Consider the following 21,330-nt stretch of genomic DNA (forward strand, 5'->3'; position numbering starts at 1 on the left):
TGGCTTCTGGGTAAAGAGATTCTTTATCTTTTCAAATTTCCTATTCTGAACTCTGATTCCTTTTTATTAAGCAACAAATTTTCTAATTTAAGTTATTGACACATTTGATAGGGATTTTTTCTTTTTTTGTGGCTGTATTCTAGAATGAATACGTGTTTCCTGCAGAAACGTCAGGAAGTACAAAAAGCATGAAGAAAATAAAGCTCCCATAGCCCACCCAGGTTCAGTATCTCGGAGACCATCAAAGCATGCACTTGCCTTGCCTGGGCTGGGGACAGAGGAGTAAAAATTGGAATCGGTGTACACACCATTTTGAAACCTGTATTTTCCCCCATGCAACAATATGTCAGTAACATCTTTCTATGTCATTAAATATTCCACAGCCTGTTTTAATGCCTAATTAACATGTAATTTCTTCTTGACATTTAAAAATGCATTTGCAAATGGAGGAAATCTCTAGTTTCCAGGGTCATTTCTCAGCACGGAAGGTGGCCAACTTCTGTGGACCACCCACCCACATTCTTGTCTGGGGCCCTGAATACTTGCCTTGCAGCTACACGTGTCCCTTTGCTCTGAGGATCACCAGAGGTGGGGACCTTTGGTGTAGAGTCTTCATGCAGCAGAGGAGATGTGCCTGGATCTCATGGGTGCCAGATGCTGGCTGGCCCCCAGCTCATAGAGGTGAGATGCCCAGCGGGTCCCCCTCCAAGACAGTGCCTAGGTACCTCTCGTGGCCCCTGGCCAAGCCATGGAAAGAACAGAGACAAAGCCAGAAACCCCACGCCCACCCTGTGAAGTGCCATCCCAATCCCTTGCCACCTGCTCTTGGTGCCCCTTGAGGCCCTCCTGGCAGCCACATTACAGACACACCAAGGATAGCTAGATGAAGTCTCATATGGGATTTGAGGAGGAGAGGATGGGGTAGAGAGCAGGGCAAGAAAGAAAACAGTCTGATGCCCCATGTTGGGCTGCCTCAGTTTCCCTTTGTGCATCATCTATCTGTTCCCTTCTTAAGCCCTGCCCAGTTCACCTTTGACTCCCTTCAAACCCACCCTTTCCTTCTCTGCCCCCAGGCTGGCTTAGCTGTCACTCCACATCTAGATCGCCTCTCAGCAGCCTCCTGGCCATGAAGAGTCCTCATACCAGGTAGTGGTTGTCATGCAGTCACCTAGCTATGAAGACCTCAAACTGTTTAAACTGTGGATTCATCATTGGCCCCACTCTACGTCCAATCCCTCAGCAAATCCCATCCATCCTGCTTCAGAATCTACCTTATTCCACCACTCCTGACCCCTCCCTCCATAGCTACCTTTCACCATTGAGAAGGACACTGCAGGGGCCTCCTCACTGGCCTCCTGCTGCCCATGGCCCTTTGAGGTAAGTCACTCTGCTGCTCTCTGTCCTCTCATGGTTCCTTATCACAATTGGAACAAAACCTAAACTTCTTATCCTGGTTTACATGGTCCTTCAGAATCTAGCCTTTATTTATCCTGCAGCTCTTGTTATAGTTATCTACTGCTAACTAACAAACCAGCCCAATACTCAGTAGCTTAAAGCAATAGCAATCATTTATGTTGCTCATGCATGGGTGATTAGGGCAGGGGAGGCTTGTCCCTGTTCCCTGTGGTGTCAGCTGGGGCAGCTCAACTAGGACTAGAAGATTCAAGTCCAAAATGGCACACTCCTATTGCTGGCAAAATAGTGCTGGCTGGTCAGGGAGTTAAGCAGGAGCTAAAAATCGGTGTGGCTTGGTCCTTTTCCACTAGCTGCTTAGACTTCCCCACAGTATGGTAGCTCAGAGCAAGTATCAAAAAAACCCACTCATTTTGAGGGGGTCCAAGATGACAGTGACAGCTTGCTTTCTGCTATGAGCAAACTCTAATATACATGTATGCAGAGAACAATTACATCCACCAGAAAACTACAGGCTGGATGAACTGCTTCTGAAAAGTAAACAAGAGGAAGAGATGCATAGAGAAGGCTGGGAGGCCATGGGAGCAGCTGCAGGAACTCTCAGGGCAGGAGGAGCAGGTAAAGCCATTGTTTATTTACATCCCCTCCACTTCCACAGGAAGGGCAGTGGAAGCTCTACTCAGCTTTGGTCCTACCTGCAGGATCAGCACAGAGTTCCACTACATTGCCTGGAGCCTTTTGTGTCTGAACAAAGAGAGCAAGTGGGAACAACAGTGTTACCACACCCTTGGCCTCCTTGCCAGGAGCCACCCCAGCCCATCCAGCCCCAAGCACTGTAATCACCTGCCCTGCAACCAGCTTGTAAAACCTACCTGACATATACAGCCCACACAGAGGTCGCTTCTACTCAAGGCCACTTTCTCTACAACAAATGAGAGACTGTACAGAAAGTGCTGGGGAGCCACAGAGCTCTCTCAGGGGCTGTGGGGTGTCTCTGGGGTTGGAGGGTCAATGGGCACCATTGTTTATATCTCATAGCACCTCAGTAGTGCTGGTGGAGGCTCTATCCAGGTTCTCTGGCATACTTGCAAGGTTGCTACAGCACGTCCCCAGACACATTGCCTGAGCCCATCTCAGTGCCAAACAAAGCAAGCAAGCAGGATCAAAAGTGCATTACTATACACACCTGGCCTCCCCAGCTCAGTAGGCCAGTGCCCAAGATGACTGCCATCTGCTCAGTTCCTGTTGGCCTGCCAAAACCACTCAGCACAAACAACTATGCAGAGGCCGCTTCTACATAAGGCCACTTTTTACAGATTTGGAGAGACAACTATTTTGCCTAAATTCATATAAATAAATGTAGAAAGTTAAACAAAATGAAAAGATAGAAGAATATCTCTCAAATGAAGGAGCAAGAAAAATCCCAAGGAAAAAAACTGAAAGGAAATGGACACAAGTAATTTGCCTGATAAAGAATTCAAAGAAATGGTCAGAAGGATGCTCACCAAACTTGAGGGAAGAATAAAGGAACTTAGGGAAAACTTCAACAAAGAATTAGAAAGTATAATAAGGAACCAAGTAGACCTGAAGAATATAGAAAGTGAAATTTAAAAAATGCAGAAGAAATCAACAGATTAGCTAATACAGAAGAATACATCAGTGACCTGGAACACAGACTACTGTAAATCATCAATTGAAACAGCAAAAAGAAAAATTTTTTTTTAAATGAGGAGAGTAAGGAGACCCCTGAAATACCATAAAGTGCTCCAACATTTGCATTTTAGGGATCCCAGAAGGAAAAGAAAGGAACAGAAAATTTACTTAAGGCAATAATAGCTGAAAACTTTCTTAACTTGGGAAAAGAAACAGACACGAAGGTCCAGGAAGCCCAGAGAGTTCCAAACAAGGTGTACCCAAAGAGACCCACATGATGACATACTGTTATTAAAATGACAAAAGACAATGTTGAAAGAAGCAAGGGGTAAACAAATTACATACAAAGGAAACCCCATAAGGCTATTAGCTGAATTATCAACTTTACAAGCCAAATGGGAGGGGCAGTACATGTTTAAAGTACTGAAACAAAGGAACCCACAACCTAGAATAATTTACCCAACAAGCTTATCATTCAGAACTGAAATAGAAAAAAATAGTTTCCCAGATAAACAAAAACTAAAGGAATTTATTACCATTAAACCAGCTTTACAAGAAATGTAAAAGGGTCCTGGCCAGTTGGTGGTTGGCTCAGCAGTAGAGTGTCAGTCCAGCGTGTGGAAGTCCCAGGTTTGATTCCAGATCAGAGCACACAGGAGAAGTGCCCATCTGCTTCTCTATCCTTCCCCCTCTCCTTCCTTTCTATCTCTCTCTTCCCCTCCCACAGCCAAAGCTCCACTGGAGCAAAGTTGGCCCAGGCACTGAGGATGGCTCCATGACCTCCACCTCAGGCGCTAGAATGGCTCCAGCTGCAATGGAGCAACGCCCCAGATGGGCAGAGCATTGCCCCCTGGTGGGCACGCTGGGTGGATCTCGGTTGGGCGCATGAGGGAATCTGTCTGACTGCCTCTCAGCTTCTAACTTCAGAAAAATACAAAAGAAAAAAAAAAAGAAATGTGAAGGGTTCTTCTTTAAGCAGAATATGAAAAGGTCATAAACAGAAATACAATAATATGAGAAAGGTAAAAATCTCACAGGAAAAGCCAAATATTTAATAAATACAGCAAGTCAGACATCTAAAAAGTTACTACAAAGGTTAAAAGAGTAAAGTTTCAAACTACCGTAAGTAGTTAGGAGATTTAAAACACAAAAAGATCTAAAACATGATATCAATAGCATAAAGCATGGAGTGTGGAGTAAAAATGTAGTCCTTATAGAATATAGTTAAATTTAAATGTCTATCAACTTAAAATAGACTGCTATAGATATAGAATGACCTATACAAACCTTATGGTAACCACAAACCAAAATCAACAAAAGACATACAAAGAATAAAGAGAAAGAAACTCAAAACTCTAAAGAAAACCAGCAAGCCACAAGGGAAGAGAGAAGAAAAAAAACAGAGGAAAGATACAAAAACAACCAAAAAGCAATTAACAAAATGGCAATAAGTACCTAGTTATCAATAATTACTTCAAATGTAAATGGATTAAATTGTTCAGTAAAAAGACATAGGATGGCTGAATGAATTAAAAAACATGACCACCTACATGCTACTTACAAGAGACTCACTTCAAATTGAAAGACACACACAGACTGAAAGTAAAAGGATGGAAAAAGATATTCCATGCAAATAGAAACAAAACAAATACTCATATCAGACAAAATAGACTTTAAAACAAAAATATGTACAAAAAAAGATAAAGAAGGACATTGCATAATTATAAAAGGGTCAATTCAAAAATGGGATATAACAATCACAGATATCTATACACCCAATATAGGAGCCTCTATATATATAAAAGCAATATTATTAATGGACAGAAAGGGAGATATCCACAGTAATATAATAGCAAAGAATTTTAATATGTCACTTATATCAATGGATATATGGACATATATCCATAATGGACAGAAAATTAAAAAGGAAATAATGAACTTAAATGTCACATTATATCAGATCCACTAAATAAACATCTGTAGAACATTTCATCCTCAAACTGCAGAATACAGAGTTTTATTCAAGTGCACATGGAACATTCTTCAAGATAGGTCACATAATAGGTCACAAAACAAGACTCAAAAATTCAAGAAAGATTGAAATCATATCAAGCATTTTTTTTCCGACCACAATGACATGAAACTAGAAATCAACTACAGAAAAATAAAACTGGAAAAAATACAAATATGTGGGGACTAAACAACATGCTACTAAACAACCAATGGATCACAGAGGAAATGAAACAAATCAAAAACTATCTTGAAACAACTAAAAGTGAATGCACAACTTTTCAAAATTTATGGAATGTGGCAAAAAGAGTTCCAAGGGGGAAGTTTACAGGTCTACCTCAGAAAACAGGAAACAAATTCAAATAAACAATCTAACTCTATACTTAAAGAAACTAGAAAAAGAAAAAACAAAACCCAAAGTAAACGGAAAGAAATTGTCAAGATCAGAACAGAAATAAAACAGAAATTAAGAAAACAATTGAAAATATCAATAAAATTAAGAGCTGTTTCTTTGAAAAAATAAATTAAATTGACAAACCTTTCGTCAGACTAAAAAAAAACCAAAAAAACAAATAAAATCATAAATAAAAGCCTGACCAGGCCGTGGCACAATGGATAGAGTGTTAGACTGGGATGTGGAGGACCCAGGTTTGAGACCCCGAAGTTGCCAGCTTGAGCGCGGGTTCATCTGGTTTGAGCACAGCTCGCCAGCTTGGACCCAAGGTCGCTGGCTCGAGCAAGGGGTTACTCGGTCTGCTGTAGCCCCACAGTCAAGACACATATGAGGAAGCAATCAATGAACAACTAAGGTGTCGTAACAAAAAACTGATGATTGATGCTTCTCATCTCTCTCTCTTCCTGTCTGTCTGTCCCTATCTGTCCCTCTCTCTGACTCACTTTCTGTCTCTGTAAAAAAAATAAAAATAAATAAATAAAAGAGTAATAACAACCAACACCACAGAAGTACAAATAATCATTACGGAATACCACAAATGATTATATGCCAACAAATTTGACAACCTAGAAAAATATAACCTTACAAGACTGACCCAGAAGAAATACAAAATCTAAACAAACTAATTAGCAATAAAATTGAAGCAGTAAAAAAACAAAAACAAAAAACCTCCCCCAAAATAAAAGTTTAGGACCAGGCAGCTTCATAGGTGAATTTTACTGGACAATTAAAAGAACAATTAATATCTATTCTTCTTAAACCTTAAACCAGTGGTTTTCAACCACTGGTCTGTGAACTGGTACCAGTTCACCAGAAATTTCTTGCTGGTCCATGAGAGTTAATCACCCTGATGTATGAAGATTATGGACAACAACAGGGTGGTTACCTTTTTATGGACTGGCACAAAACTTCTGGAAGACCAGCACCAGTCCCTGGAATGGTGGTTGAAAAACACTGCCTTAAACTATTTCAGAAAACTGAAAAAGAAGGAGAACTTCTAAACTTATTATATGAAGCCAGCATTACTCTGATAACAAAACTAGACAAAGACATTACAAAAAAATTATAGGACAATATCCTCGATGAACATAGATGCAAAAATCCAACAAAATATTAGCAAACCAGATTCAAGAATACATTAAGGATTGTACACCGTGACCAAGTGGGATTCATCTCAGAGGTGCAAGGATGGTTCAACAGAGTAAATCAAACACAATACACCACATTAACAAAATAAAAGACAAAAACCATATGATCATAGATGCAAAAAATTTTTTTTATCAAAATTCAACAGCCTTTTATAATAACTCTCGCCTGACCTGTGGTGGTACAGTGGATAGAGCGCCAACCTGGAACACTGAGGTAGTTAGTTCGGAACCCTGGGCTTGCCCTGTCAAGGCACATACAAGAAGCAACAACTATGAGTTGATGCTTACTGCTCCTCTCTCAATGCCTTTCTCTTTCTCTCCCTCTCCTCTCTCTTAAAAAAATAAATACAATCTTAATAAAAACTCTCAATAAAGTAGATATAGAAGGAACATATCTCAACACAATAAAGACTATATGTGACAAACCCACAGCTAATATACTCAATGGTGAAAAGCTGAAAGCTTTTCCTCTAAGATCAGGAACAAGAAAAAGATGCTTATCTCCTCTTCTGTTCAACATGGTATTGGAGTCCTAGTCACAGCAAGCAACAAGAACAAGAAATAAAAGGAATTTAAATCAGAAAGAAAGAAGTAAAACACTAATTATTTGCAGATGACATGATATTGTATATAAAAACCCAAAAGACTCCAGCAAAAAACTGTTAGAATGAGTGAATTCAGTGAAGTTGCAGGATACTAAATCAATAAGCAGATCAGTATCTGTAGCATTTATATACACCAATAACAAAGATTAGAGAAGTTAAGAAAACAATCTCATTGACAATTGCATCAGAAACTATAATATACCTAGGAATAAATTTAACCAAAGAGGTGAAAGACCTATACTCTGAAAACAATAAGACACAGAAGAAAGCAAGCAAAGCAGACACAAATACTGTAAATGGAAGAATGTACCTTGCTCATGGTTTAGAATGATTAATATTGCTAAAATGTTCTCATTACTTAAAGCAATATATTCAATGTCATACCTATTAAAATACCAATGGCACTCTTCTCAGAATTAGAACTAATCCTAAAATTTATATGAAACCACAAAAGACCCCAAATAGCTAAAGAAATCTTGAGAAAGAATAAAGTGGGAGGTGTCACATGCCTTGGTATCAAACTATACTACAAAATGACTATAATCAAAACAGCATTGGCCTGACCAGGCGGTGGTGCAGTGGATAGAGCGTCGGACTGGGATGCAGAGGACCCGAGTTCAAGACCCCAAGGTCACCAGCTTGAGCGTGGGCTCATCTGGTTTGAGCAAAATCCCACCAGCTTGAACCCAAGGTCGTTGGCTCCAACAAGGGGTTACTTGGTTTGCTGAAGGCCCAGGTCAAGGCACATATGAGAAAGCAATCAATGAACAACTAAGGTGCTGCAACGCGCAATGAAAAACTAATGATTGATGCTTCTCATTTCATCTCTCTCCGTTTCTGTCTGTCTGTCCCTCTCTGTCCTTCTCTCTGACTCACTCTCTGTCTCTGTAAAAAAAACAAAATAAAACAAAAAAACAGCATTGTACTTGCATAAAAAAACAGATATATTGGTCAATGAAGTAGAATACAGAGCCCAGGAATAAATCCTCACTTCTATGGTCAGCACAAGGTAATCTATGACAAAGGAGCCAAGGATAAACGATGGAGTCAAGACAGTCTCTTCAATATGTGGTGTTGGAAAAACTGGACAGATACAGGCAAAAGATAAAGTTGAGCCACTTTCTTATACTATACACAAAAATAAACTCAAAATGGATTAAAGACTTAAATGTAAGACCTGAGACGATAAATCTCCTAGAAGAAAACGCAGGCAGTAAACTCTTTGACACCTCTCTCATCAGTATCTTTTTGGATATGTCTCCTCAAGGCAAGAGCAACAACAGAAAAAATTAAACAAATGGCTTTACATCAAACTAAAAGTTTTTGTACAAAAAGGAAACCATAAACAAAATGAAAATACACCTATTAAATTGGAAAAGATATTTACAAATGATATATCCAATAGGGTTTGATTTCCAAAATATATCAAGAACTCATACAACTTAACACCAAAATACAAACAATCTAATTTAAAAATGGGCAGAAGACCTGAATAAACATTTCTCCAAATGGGACATAGAGATGCTAATAGATATATAAAAAGATGCTCAATGTCATCAGGGAAATGCAAATTAAAACCACAATGAGGTATCAATGACCTCACACCAGTCAGAATGGTTATCATCAATAAATCAACAAATAAGTGATAGTAAGGAGAAAAGGGAACCTTCGTACACTGTTGGTGGGATTATATATTTGTGCAGCCACTATAGAAAACAGTATGGCACCTGACCTGTGGTGGCACAGTGCATTGACCTGGAATGCTGAAGTTCGTCTGTTCAAGACCTCGGGCTTGCCCAGTCAAGGTACATGTGAGAAGCAACTGTGAGTTGATGCTTCCTGCTCTTCCATACTGCATTGCCCCCCCCATCCACCAACCCCCACCTTTTTTCTTTTTCTCTCTCTCCTCTCTCTAAAATCAACAAATAAAATCTTAAAAAAAAAAAAAAGAGCAGTGTGGCGATTCCGCAAAAAATTAAAAATATAGCTGCCTTATGATCTAGCAATTCTACTTCTGGGCATTTATCTGAAGAAAACAAATACACTAATTTGAAAAGATATATGCACCCTATGTTCATTGCAGCGTTATTCACAATAGCCAAGATACAGAAGCAACTTAGGTGTCCTCCGATGGACAAAAGGATAAAGAAGATATGGCATATATACACAATGGGATATTATTCAGCCATAAAATAGAATGAAATCTTACCATTTATGATAACACAGATGGGTGGATGGGCCTAGAGGGTATTATGCTAAGTGAAATAAGTCAGAGAAAGACAAACACCGCCTTGACTAGGCGGTGGCGCAGTGGATAGAGCATCGGACTGGGATGTGGAAGACCCAGGTTTGAGACCCCAAGGTCGCCAATTTGAGCGCAGGCTCATCTGGTTTGAGCAAGGCCTACTAGCTTGAGCCCAAGGTTGCTGGCCCAAGCAAGGGGTCACTCTGTCTGCTGTAGCCCCCCACCCCACCCCCACCCCCACCCCGTCAAGGCACATATGAGAAAGCAATCAATGAACAACTAAGGAGCCGCAATGAAAAATTGATGCTTCTTATCTCTCTCCCTTCCTATCTGTCTGTCCCTATCTGTCCCTCTCTCTCTGTCTCTGCCACACACACAAAAAAAGACAAACACTGTATGATTTCACTTACATATGGAATCTAACAAAACAAATGACTAAATAAAACAGAAACAGACCCACAGATATAGAGAACAAGCTGACAGTTGCCCAAGGGGAATGGGGTGAGGAAATGGGAATTTGAAAAACACACAGGAAGTTGAAGTGGCTAGAGTCTTAAGGCCTGGACTCAAAAACTGTCATCATGTCATTTCCACTGTCTTCTACTGGTCAAGCAATCACAGAACCCAGATTCAAAGGATGAAAACAGACTCCACCTCTCCATGGGAAGAGTGTCACAGATGTCTTTAAAGTACCCCAGGCTTCACGCCTCATTACCGTCCTACTCATTGGCTGTAGGTACATGGGCCTCCTGGCAGCTCCTGAGCCTGCCAAGCATGTTGCCAGCTCAGGGCCTTCACACCTTCCTTCCTTCTGTTGATTAGAGCAGGGCCCACAGTGGTGCTCAGTAACTAGCTGTTGAATGGTCTCCAACTCCTCTCACCTTCCCTACTCTCTCCTCTCCACTGCCAGAGGGCTTTTTCTAAACATACACACCATTCTTTCCTTTGCCTATAATTCTCCCTGGCTGCCACTGCCCCCGAGAGCTCTGCTTTCCCTATCTGCCCCATCCCCCATGGCCCAGTGGCTCATACCACCCCTCCCCCCACACTCCTCTCAAAGCCACAAATCCCCCTTACTCCACCACCCACATGCTATAGCCCCCTGCCTGCAAATGCTCTTCCTTGCACCTGTCCGGCACCTCCTGTTCATCCTTTTAAGACCAAAAGCCACTTCCTCCAGAAGCAGTCCCAAATTCCAGGTTGTAATAAACGCCTCAGCTGTGCCCTCGGATCCCTGCACCAACTCTTTACACTGTACACAGTCTGTCTCCCCTGGGGTGGGTGCTCCTATCTGGGCTCTGAACAGCCAAATCCTTAGCCTCAGTCTCCTGCCACACAAATTTGTGAGGGAAAAATTCTTTATTGATAAATAAGTTACAGAGAAATAAATAGAGTGATGGTTTGTTGGGGAATAAAAACTCCAACAGAATATTAGTCTCTCTCCACCCCGCCTCTAGCTCTTGGCTTCTGCCTTCTTGCTGGTCCCTTTGGATGACGAGGTCTTGGTGTGCATGCCAGGAGTTCTTGGACCCTTGAGGACCTCTGTCTTCCTGGCCAGTGGTACAGGTACTGTCTTGGACCCACTGCCCTTAGGAGCAGCAGCAGCCTTGGCTTTGGACCCTTTCCCGATCCGCTGGGCAGCGGTACTTTTAGGGACCTTGTCCCCAGTCTTCTTTTTGGCTGGGGGAGCCACACCAGTCTCGCCCTGTAAGAAAGCAAACCAAGGAGCAAGGCAACAGAGCTGACGAGTGAAGCACACGGCCCAGAGCCCGTGAGCGTACACTTGAAATCCCAGTTCTAGGTGCCTTTGGGCAAGTGACTCTCTCTAAGCCTCAGTCTCTTAACTTGCAAAATAGGGATGGTGATCTTCAGGGCACTAGAGGGCTGGAGGGGAGAAGAAACGGAACTGTGCTTCGTAGGAAAATAACTGAACCCTTCCCCAGCTGACATTGCAAAGGCTGGGTAGGGGATGCCCAAACTGTGGCCTATGCAGGGTGGAGACCCAGACCAGGGAAGCCACACAGGCACCTACCTTGGTGACCGTGGGCTTTGAACTCTGAGTCCCAGCTTTGGTTTTCCTGTGAGCCCTGGCATCTGCTGGAAAGTGGGGAAGGGTATGTGGGAAGGACCACTTTCAAGAGGAGCTGCTGGTGGGCAGGAAGGTTCAGGGGCTCTGGAGCCCTTGTCCTGCTTTGACTCTGGCACCTACTGACCTGGGCCAAATGGTTTAGCCTCTGAACCCGGTTGCCCTAGTGTGCAAACCGTGGGTGACCATCCCTCACCCTGAGCCAAGCACCAGGGTAGACCCCCTGCTCTGCCCCCATCCACAACAAAGGCCCCTAACAGGCTTATCAGCCTCTAGTCTTTAGCCCCTCTTCCACATGGCAGCCAAGAGACACTAAAAAAACAAACTTAGACCCTAGCTGCTCCCTATTCAGAGTACTTCATGGCCCCTCCTTGTTCTCCTGGTAAAGTCCAGCCTTCCCTGACCCCTTTCAGAGATGAGTCAGGCTCCTCCTCCCCACCTGCCACCAGCGTCCATGAGCTCTGTCTGTCCTAAAGCTCAGGGCACATTCACCACCAGACAGGAACCTCCTTCCCAGAGCCGGCCCACCATCCACGTGTCCAGTGGCTGCCCATACCTCCTCTCAGCTCTTCCACACGCCTACCTGGGCTCTTCTTTCTGCCTTTAACTTTTGACTTCCCAGGGGGCTCACTGACACCAGGAAGAGCCTTTGTGGTCTTGGCTGGCACTCGGGGGGCCTCTCTGGCCTTGCCCACTCTTGCCTCTCCGTCCTTGGTCTGGCCACCTTTCTTGGGGGCCTCCTCCTTGGCTTCACTGGGTCTCCTGGAAGCCGTCGTGGTGGATGTCTTCCTTGGCTGAATTTTTTTTTTGCGCTTGGGAACTAACTAGCAGAGAAGAAATGGAATGGGATCGAGAGCTGAAGTTCTGGGTGCTTGTGTCCCTACTCCAACAAAGAGTTCAGAGGAGAAGACCCCATTCCAAAAGAGGGAGGGAAAAGGAGGTGGCCAAGGGCATGGGGAGAAAACACACAGCCACCTCCCAAACGCCTGCCACCAGTAACACACTCAGCATTCTTTGCGCTGCAATGGAGAGCTGTCGCCATTTAGCAACTTGCCAAGGTGCTCTTCCTGCTTCCTGAGACCACATGCTCCTCCCCCCCCCCCACATCTGTAACTGGAAGTGTCAAAGCAAGGCTTCTGGGAGCAAATGGCACGCACTGTGAGCCCTGACCCCACCCTCCATGAGGCTGAGCTATGAACCTCCAGCATACTGTAGCTCTGACTCTTCCTCTGTCTCCCCGACACTGTAGCTCTGACTCTTCCTCCGTCTCCCCGGGACTGTAGCTCTGACTCTTCCTCCGTCTCCCCAGGAAAGCCTGCCCCACCTCACACTCATGTCTCCAAACTCCTTGTCTCGCCTGTTATACCCACCAGTAGAACATGGACTCCAAGATCACATAGCCCAGGGTACACTTCTTTCAACCCTCCCCAGCTATGCAACTCAGTAAAGCCTTCTCTGCCTCAGCTAGCCTGTCTTCCCATTTTTATAATGCAGCCATCAGAGAGGGTGTGAGCATCAGGGAGACACAAGGGCCCATGGCAAAAAGGTAATCCCTGCCCTTCTAGAGCCCACCTCTGACGATGTTGCTCCCCAACCCCTGAGCCCTCATGGCTCCCCAATTCCTACCAAGACCAGAAACAGCCTCCAACCCTAGTACATACACATCCAACCCTGTGAGTGCCCTAAGGTCTCTTCCCTGCCTCTCATCCCCAGCCCCCTTTCCTAACTGGCCCCCAGGCCATGCAGCCCAGCCCCGCCGTGTGCCCCCAGCACCCCCCTCTTGCTCTCCCTCACCCCACCTGGTCATCGGGCCCGGCCATGGCTGGGGTCCAAGCTCTGACCTGCACCTAGGAGTTCTACAAGGACGGGACTTCCTGTGCTCAGCCACCGATTACCTCAAGGACTGGAATAGAGTAGCTTGAGAATGTTCTGCAACATTCCATGGCAACTGTCAGAGCAACTGTTACATGCTGGGGTACAGCAATGACATGACAGACCCCACGTCTGGGTCCCTGAAATTTCCCTGGTGGCAACTGACAGTCATGATGCTGGAGTTCAATTTTGTGACAAATCTGACCCCCTCTGGGATGCTCCCCTTTGAATGAGGCGGATGTGGTTGCTCAGGGAGGTGCCAGCCTGGTTTGGAGCCCAAGAGTATGGTGAGTAAACCCCAACTCTGTGACCTTCGAGAGCCTAAGGTTGGATGGCCTCAAATGTAGTGAAGAGTTCCAGGAAGGGGTTACGGGCAGAAGGGAACACAGCTGAGGTGTCCCTGGTCACTGAACACACCTGACAGGGATGAAGAGGGGCACAGCTGTGTCACCTCAGAGGAGGCACACACACCAGCCTTCCTGAAAAGGAGGGCGTCTCCAAGAGCACACACACAGGGAAAACGCGAGGAGAAGGCGGGAGGAGAGCCTTCTGGCTGGGGAGAGCGCTGGACCCAGAGTTTAACCCCCTGGCGGAGTCCCTCTCACCTTGCAGCCCCCCCTCCCCCCAGCAGGCTCACTTTGAAGCTGCCAGTGGCCCCCTTCGCCTTGGAGTTGGTGGGCCTGACGAGAAGGCCGCGTTGCATGCCAGTGTCCAGGGCTCGCTTCAGCAGGTACTTGAGCCGGACGGCGTCCACCGTAGGGTACTTCTGCAGGATGTAGACCTTGATGGCCGTCACCGAGGTGCCCCGCCGCCGCTCTCCTGCCTGCAGCGCCTCCAGAACCATGCGCAGCATGGGTGGGTGGCGGCGCGGGGCTCTGATGACGCTATGGCTTGGGCCTGTGGATGGACGAGCAGGACATCACCCAGAGCATAAACCACCCTCAGAACCAACTGACCACAAACATGCTCAGTGAAGCACACACCAGGTACCAGCCAGGCCACTCGGGGGGTGGGCGAAGGGCGCAGGGATCAAATATACCCCCGGTCAGTGCCTGTGAGCACCCCGAGGACAGGATGTGCTGCTTGGCCAGCCACTGTCTCCTAGTGTCCCTCGTGGGGCTGGGCGCACGCTAAGTGCTCCATGAAGGCCCATGGAAAGAATTAAATATTCTTTTTATTAAATAGCCCTAAATCTGGTCAGGCGTCTAGATCTAAATACCAGTTTACAGGGAATCCAAGGCTTCTGGGAAAGGGATGAAATCAGCAAAACCCAGACTGTGAGGCTGGTTTTCACAAGGCCCGGTTTCATCTACAGGTAAACAAGGAGGAAAACAGAAAGTGGCACAGAGATGAGAGATTCTGGAGAGACCTTTCAACCAAATGCAACATGGGGTCTTTGCTCAGAGCTGGACAATAAGCAAGCCAGCTGGGGGGGGGGCAACCTGATAAATGTGAACACTGGAAATATTTGATGATATTAAGGATAATATTGTTTGTTATTTCAGTTATAATAATGGTATTGAAATTATTTTGTAAGACGTTCTTACTTTTTTTTTTTTTTTTTTTTTTTTTGTATTTTTCTGAAGCTGGAAACCGGGAGAGACAGTCAGACAGACTCCCGCATGCGCCCGACCGGGATCCACCCGGCACGCCCACCAGGGGCGACGCTCTGCCCACCAGGGGGCGATGCTCTGCCCCCTCTGGGGCGTCGCTCTGCCGCGACCAGAGCCACTCTAGCGCCTGGGGCAGAGGCCAAGGAGCCATCCCCAGCGCCCGGGCCATCTTTGCTCCAATGGAGCCTTGGCTGCGGGAGGGGAAGAGAGAGACAGAGAGGAAGGAGGGGGGGCGGGGGTGGAGAAGCAAATGGGCGCTTCTCCTATGTGCCCTGGCCGGGAATCGAACCCGGGTCCCCCGCACGCCAGGCCGACGCTCTACCGCTGAGCCAACCGGCCAGGGCGACGTTCTTACTTTTTAAAGGTACATACTGGACTGTTTGTACCTTGAATGCAGTGATAGCACTGGCACTTGCCTCGAAATAACATAGCATGTGATACAGGAGGAGCCTTCCACTAATGATGCTGAAGTCGGATGGCGGGGGCCCCGGGTGAGGCTGGGGTGGGGGTCACTGTACCACTCCGTCTACTTTCGTATTCATTTGAAAGTTTTCATAATAAAAGTTACAAAAGAACTCTACTCCTAAGTATATACCTGAGAAATGAAAACACATGTCCACACAAACATTTTTACACAAATGTTTGTAGCAGCATTATTTATAATAGCACAAAAGTAGAAACGACCCAAATGTCCATAAACAAATACTAATGGTGGATAAACAAAATGTGAAAGCAATTATATGGAGTGTCATCCAGCCAAAAGAAGGAATGAAGTGCTTCTTGAAAACACTATGCTGAGTGAAAGAAGTCAGTCATGAAAAGTCACATATTGTATAATTTCATTTCTATGAACTGTTCTGAATGGGCAAATCATTGGGACAGAAAGCGGATTCATGGCTGCCAGGGGCGTGGGGTGTGGGGGTGGGGAGTGACTGCTGGTGGGTGCAGGTTTTCTTTTGAGGTGAAAATCTTTTGATTTCTTTTGAATTCTAAAATCAACTGTGGAAATGGATATGCAACTGTGCATACACTAAAAGCCTTTAGACACCTTAAATGGCTGAATTGTATAGTATGTGAATTATTGAGATATCTCAATAAACTTTTTTTTTTTAAAGTTGCAAAAGAGAGTAGGATAAGGTGTAAGCAGGCAGAAAGTGTGAGAAGGTGTCCATCACCATAAGGTACATAAAAGTGGTTTAAAAATAAAACCTGATTTAAATATGGTGATTAGAAATGTTGCTTTCTGATCAACTTGCAAAAATTAAAGACTCAAAAAGCAATCAACTGGCTAAAATATAGATATTTTTTAAAACACATATTTAAAACACTTTAAAGTAGGGGAAAAAAAATCTACAAACTCTTGCCCTTGAGCAAAATTGTAGAGACCTAATCCAATTGAAGTGCTGCTGCCCGCTCGCTAGGAAGAGCCCAGAGTCTGGGAACACTTGTTTTGGGGCAAAAGCCTATGAATTGGTGGAGTCCTCGGTCAGCTATCCCTACAACCTTGGGACTTTTATCCTCCTCTCTGGGTCTCATCTGTCTTCTCATCTGTACAGTGGAGAAGGGGGTTTCTAAAGAGGTTTGAGCCCCCTTAGCTGCAATGTTAGAGGGTTTCTTTTTTTTTTTTAACTTTTTATAATTTTATTTTTTTTAATGGGGTGACATCAATAAATCAGGATACATATATTCAAAGACAACATGTCCAGGTTGTCTTGTCGTTAAATTATGTTGCATACCCATCACCCAAAGTTAGATTGTCCTCTGTCACCTTCTATCTATTAATAGTTTTCATTGTGCTAGGGTTTCAAGAGGCGTCCTCAGGCCTGGCCTGAACTGACACCTTACCTTAGTAATCTGTCTCCTGCCTCCCCCAAACCATGCCCTGTCAGGGAGTCACCCCAAGTCTGCTCCTCCCCATACCTTCCAGCTGGATGTAGCCCCTCAATTGGCAGTTATTCAATACTAGGCTGTCCAGAACAGAACTCACACCTCCTCACAACTGCCCTCTGACATTTCCCTCCCAGGAACGGCACCCCGCCCAACCTGATCAGAGGATCCCCTGAGCCTCCCCTCCCCGAGGGCTTCTCTCCCTCCATTCTGGCATACCAGGGCCCCAGCCTCCTCCCTGCTGCCTCCTTTCCCTTCCCATCCATTCTCCTCACTGCATCTCACTTCCTCACCTCCAGGTTGCCTTCAGTGTAAGGGCCGATGGATGCACCGGACTACAGCCTGAGAGGCCCAGTCTGACTGGTCCTGGCCCATTCTCACGGTGTTCTCCCCAACTCTGCCCCTAGCCAAAAGAAAGACTTGCAACTCCACCAGCACTCCCACCTCTGGGCCTTTGCCTATGCTGTTCCTTCTGTCTGGGCGGCCTCCCTCCGCTGTCAGCCAGGCAGCTTTCACCTTCAAGGCTCAAATAGCACTGTGATTTGAATACCTGTCCTGACTTCCCAAGCCAGAGCGAGGAGCTCTGTCCTTTGTTCCCAAAACGCCTGGAATCCTCCCTCCTCCTCTAAACAAGCCTTTGCAAATACTCAGAAAAATTGCCCTGCCCCACCCTCTTTCCCATGGGTAATGTTTATCCTTCCTTCAGGGGTCACTTCTTCCAGGAAGTCTTCCCTGACCTCACAGAGTGGGTTAGGCAACTCCTCTGGGCTCCTAAAACCCTCTGAGTTCCTGCCATTAAAGCACACTCCACATCGTCAAATGGCATTGTGTGTCAAACATTTGTTGTTCTAGTGCTTTCAACGAGCTGCCCTGCAGCTGCAGCTGGTCTACCAACCCTTCCCCCCCAAATGAAATGGGTTGCAGCTGGGGAGGCCTGCTCTGCCCTCCCTCTCCTCCAGCTGGGCCAGGCTCAGCTCTCAGGTCCTGCCTGGCCCCTGCCACCACTGGCATCTGCCAACTGGGCAGTTGAACTCAGTACCTCTAGGATGGGGACTGGGGCCAGGCTGGGAGAGAGGGAGGGTGGGGAGAGGAAGGGTCCTGGACACCCAGGGAATGGGCTTGCAGGGATGAGGAAGGAGCTGCCTTTTTGCTCACCTGGTTTTTTGGTCCCAGAGCACCCGGATATGGAGGTCATGGGGGTTAGGGAGGCTGAGGCGGTCAAGGTGTTGCTGGAAGCCACACTCCCGGGAGCCATCGCACAGGCAGACGCAGGCCCAGAAGTGAGGCTTCTAGGTTAGCCTGCTCATCTTATATGCCGGTGGCCTGGCCCCAGGACTCCAATTAAGCCCCTGATTGGGCTGGGAGGCTCTGAGCGGCTGATTGGGGCAGGAAGGCTAGGCTGGGGCCCTGACACCCAGCTTAGTCACCCACTTATGTGTGAACTTGGATGAGCCACTTGACTTCTCTGGGTCTCAGCCCCCGTGGTAAAAGGATGGGGGTTGAGATGCTCTGTCCCTCCTGTGCCCTCTGCTCACCAGGGGCTGGAGATGCTGACGGGAATCGAGCACAGCTGGGCTGTGGAGGTAGGCCCCCCCCAGTCCCCCCGCCAGTGTCCAACGCTGCTCCCTGGGCACCGCTTGCCTTGGTTTCTCATGAAGTGGCAGGTGGAGGCTGACCAGCGGGGTTTGCCTAAAGCCGACACCCCTAGGTCAGCCTGCGGCCATCCTTTTTGTTTTTTAAGAATGAAATCCTTGTGGGATGAAAGAGCAACTTTTTAGCAAAATTCTCCATAAATAATGACAATGGCCATTGTGAAAATAGACAAAAATATAAATGGTCAATTCAGCAAAACAGTTGATAAACACAAGAAAATATCCTCAACCTCCTTGGCACTCCAGATGGCACCTCAGAAAATTCAAATTGAAACAACGATGAGATGTTATTTTCCCATAAAAATGACAAAAATTGAAGACAAAGTGTTGGCAGGGAGCTGGATGCAGAGGGGTGTAAATTGGGGTGCAGCTGACTTTGAAATGGTTTTCCCTTGAGCCCAGCAACTCCACTTCTCTGTTTTAGAAGTGCAATAGTTAGGAAAAGAAAGTAATATATAACTTCCAAGTGAATCACTTAGGGCCTAGCTAATTTACTCCATTACTGTAGAATAGCCTGCAGCCACTTAAAATGATGAGGTGGATTACAACAAAGATGAGGCTGTATTTCACACCCAATAGAATGACAAATATTTACATGTCCATCAATGCTGAGTGCCCAGGATATAAAGAAATGTGTAACCATTAGAAGGGTAAGCCAGGAGCCACTTTACAAAGCAATTCAATAATGTCGAATACAGCTAAGGATGGGCTCATGCCTTATCCCACCCATATCACTAGGTGTGAATCAGGGAAACTTTATGTTGATGTGCAAGGATGACTATTACAATCTTAGCAAAACTTCAAAACAACTTTAATGCCCATCAGGAGGAGAGTGGACAAATAAACTGTGGTCTACTCATACAGTAGAACCATACACAACAATAAAAATGAGCCAGAATATCTGAGAAATAATGCTCTCCATTTCTGAGAAGACAGAACTCATGCGCGTGCGCGTGAGTGTGTTAAAGGCACAGAAGGTTTAAAAGGATTGATAACAAGGTAATAGCAGGGATTACCTCTGAGCAAGGCATAGGATTTGGAGGGGATGGGTTTAAAACAGATTAAAATTTTTCTCTCTATAGTCCATTTTAGAATTTTCCCAGGGGACTCTCCATTACCAGAGGTCTGGATTGAGGGAGGCAGTGGTCAGCAAAGTGTTCTAAAGTGAATCAGATATCACTCCCCTGCCTAGCACTCTTTGTGACTCCCCGTTGCCTTGGGTTGAAAGTTTGATCTCTTCAGACAGACTGAGAGAGAGAAAAAGGTAGAGAGAGAGGAAGGGGGGAAGAGAAGAGAGAGAAGCATCAACTCATTGTTTCACTTAGTTATTCCATTTAGTTGCGCACTCATTGATTGCTTCTCGTTCGCAACCTGACTGGGGATCAAACTTGTGACCTCTGGCACACCAGGTAGACACTATCCACTGAGAAACCCAGCCAGGACCTGGCATTTCTTTTAAACAGGAGAGTGCAAATGCAGCCCCCTGCTTCCACAAATTATGCAGTCGAATTTCCCACACTTGGGGAAATCTCAGGGGTCAGCACATCCTGAGTGCAATGGATAAGCCTCACCCTGAGAAAACTCCTTTTGTGATCATGGAATCTCCCTGCCAGGTAAGTACTAGTCTGGTTTTTGGAGCCTCCTGGCCCCTAGAACCCAACAGACCTGCCACACAGTTGCTCTTTGAATGGGCTTGGTGCTGAGATTTTTGACCATTGTGTTTCCTCTCTGTGTACATGTTAGCTTGATGTAGAAATGGCCTCAGTTCTTCAACCCTGCCCATATCCATGCTCATTTGCAATGTAACTTTGCAGGTGATCTCATACTCCTTAAATTTGTGCTGGCCTTGTGACTTGCTTTGACCAGTAAAATGTGGTGGAACTGAAGTTATGCTAATCCCATCACCAAGTGCACAAGTCCTAGCTGGCCTGCTGGATGCTGAGAGGCTCATACCCCTATCACCTAGCCAACTTCTAGCCAACCAGCCAATCCTCCAGTTAAAAATCCATGCTTTAATCAGCCCAGCAGAGTTTGGCCAAGCTTGGTCTGGACCGGCAGAACTGCCTGGCTGACTCACAGAGTCACAAGTGACAATGCATGGTGTATTGTTTTAAGCCATGAGGTTTTTGGAACTGTTTGTCATGCAGCATAAGCTAACTGATACAATCTACTTAGAAAACCTTCCTTTATTCCCATCTACCATCTCTAGATTATTTCCCATTTATCCTTAAAAAAATTTTTTTTTTTTGCATTTTTCCGAAGTTAGAAGCAGGGAGGCAGTCAGACAGACTTCTTCATGTGCCCGACTGGGATCCACCCGGCATGCCCACCAGGGGGCAGTGCTCTGTCCATCTGGGATGTTGCTCCCTTGCGGCCGGAGCCATTCTAGCACCTGAGGTGGAGGCCCTGGAGCTGTCCTCAGCGCCCAGGCTAACTTTGTTCCAGTGGAGCCTTGGCTGCAGGAGGGGATGAGAGAGACAAAGAAGAGGGGGAAAGGTGGAGAAGCAGATGGGTGCTTCTGTGTGCCCTGGCCGGGAATCGAACCTGGGACTTTCATACGCCAGGCCAATGGTCTACTGCTGAGCCAACTGGCCAGGGCCTCCCATTTATCCTTTTGACCTCAGAGTAGATGTCATTTCCTCAGAAAAGCCCTCCCTGGGTCCCTAGGAGATTATAGGCCCCTCCTCTGGTT

The 21,330-nt window shown here is 45.8% G+C and overlaps 1 protein-coding gene and 1 non-coding gene across 2 annotated transcripts; both read right to left on the reverse strand.

Moving 5' to 3' along the window:
• Positions 1-10,981: 10,981 nt before the first annotated feature.
• Positions 10,982-18,241, reverse strand: H1-8 (H1.8 linker histone). The gene is made up of 5 exons (XM_066244357.1): positions 18,142-18,241; positions 14,124-14,383; positions 12,198-12,438; positions 11,561-11,625; positions 10,982-11,233 (listed from the first exon to the last, which is right to left on the reverse strand). The coding sequence occupies exons 1-5, from the start codon at positions 18,239-18,241 to the stop codon at positions 10,982-10,984; spliced, it is 918 nt and encodes a 305-aa protein (XP_066100454.1).
• A 1,857-nt stretch (positions 18,242-20,098) lies between these two features.
• Positions 20,099-20,259, reverse strand: LOC136314877 (U1 spliceosomal RNA). Its single transcript, XR_010727447.1, has one exon. It is a non-coding gene; the product is annotated as a U1 spliceosomal RNA (small nuclear RNA).
• Positions 20,260-21,330: the final 1,071 nt, after the last annotated feature.

The sequence above is a fragment of the Saccopteryx bilineata genome, chromosome 10 (genome assembly GCF_036850765.1).
Source record: "Saccopteryx bilineata isolate mSacBil1 chromosome 10, mSacBil1_pri_phased_curated, whole genome shotgun sequence".
NCBI lineage: Eukaryota > Metazoa > Chordata > Mammalia > Chiroptera > Emballonuridae > Saccopteryx > Saccopteryx bilineata.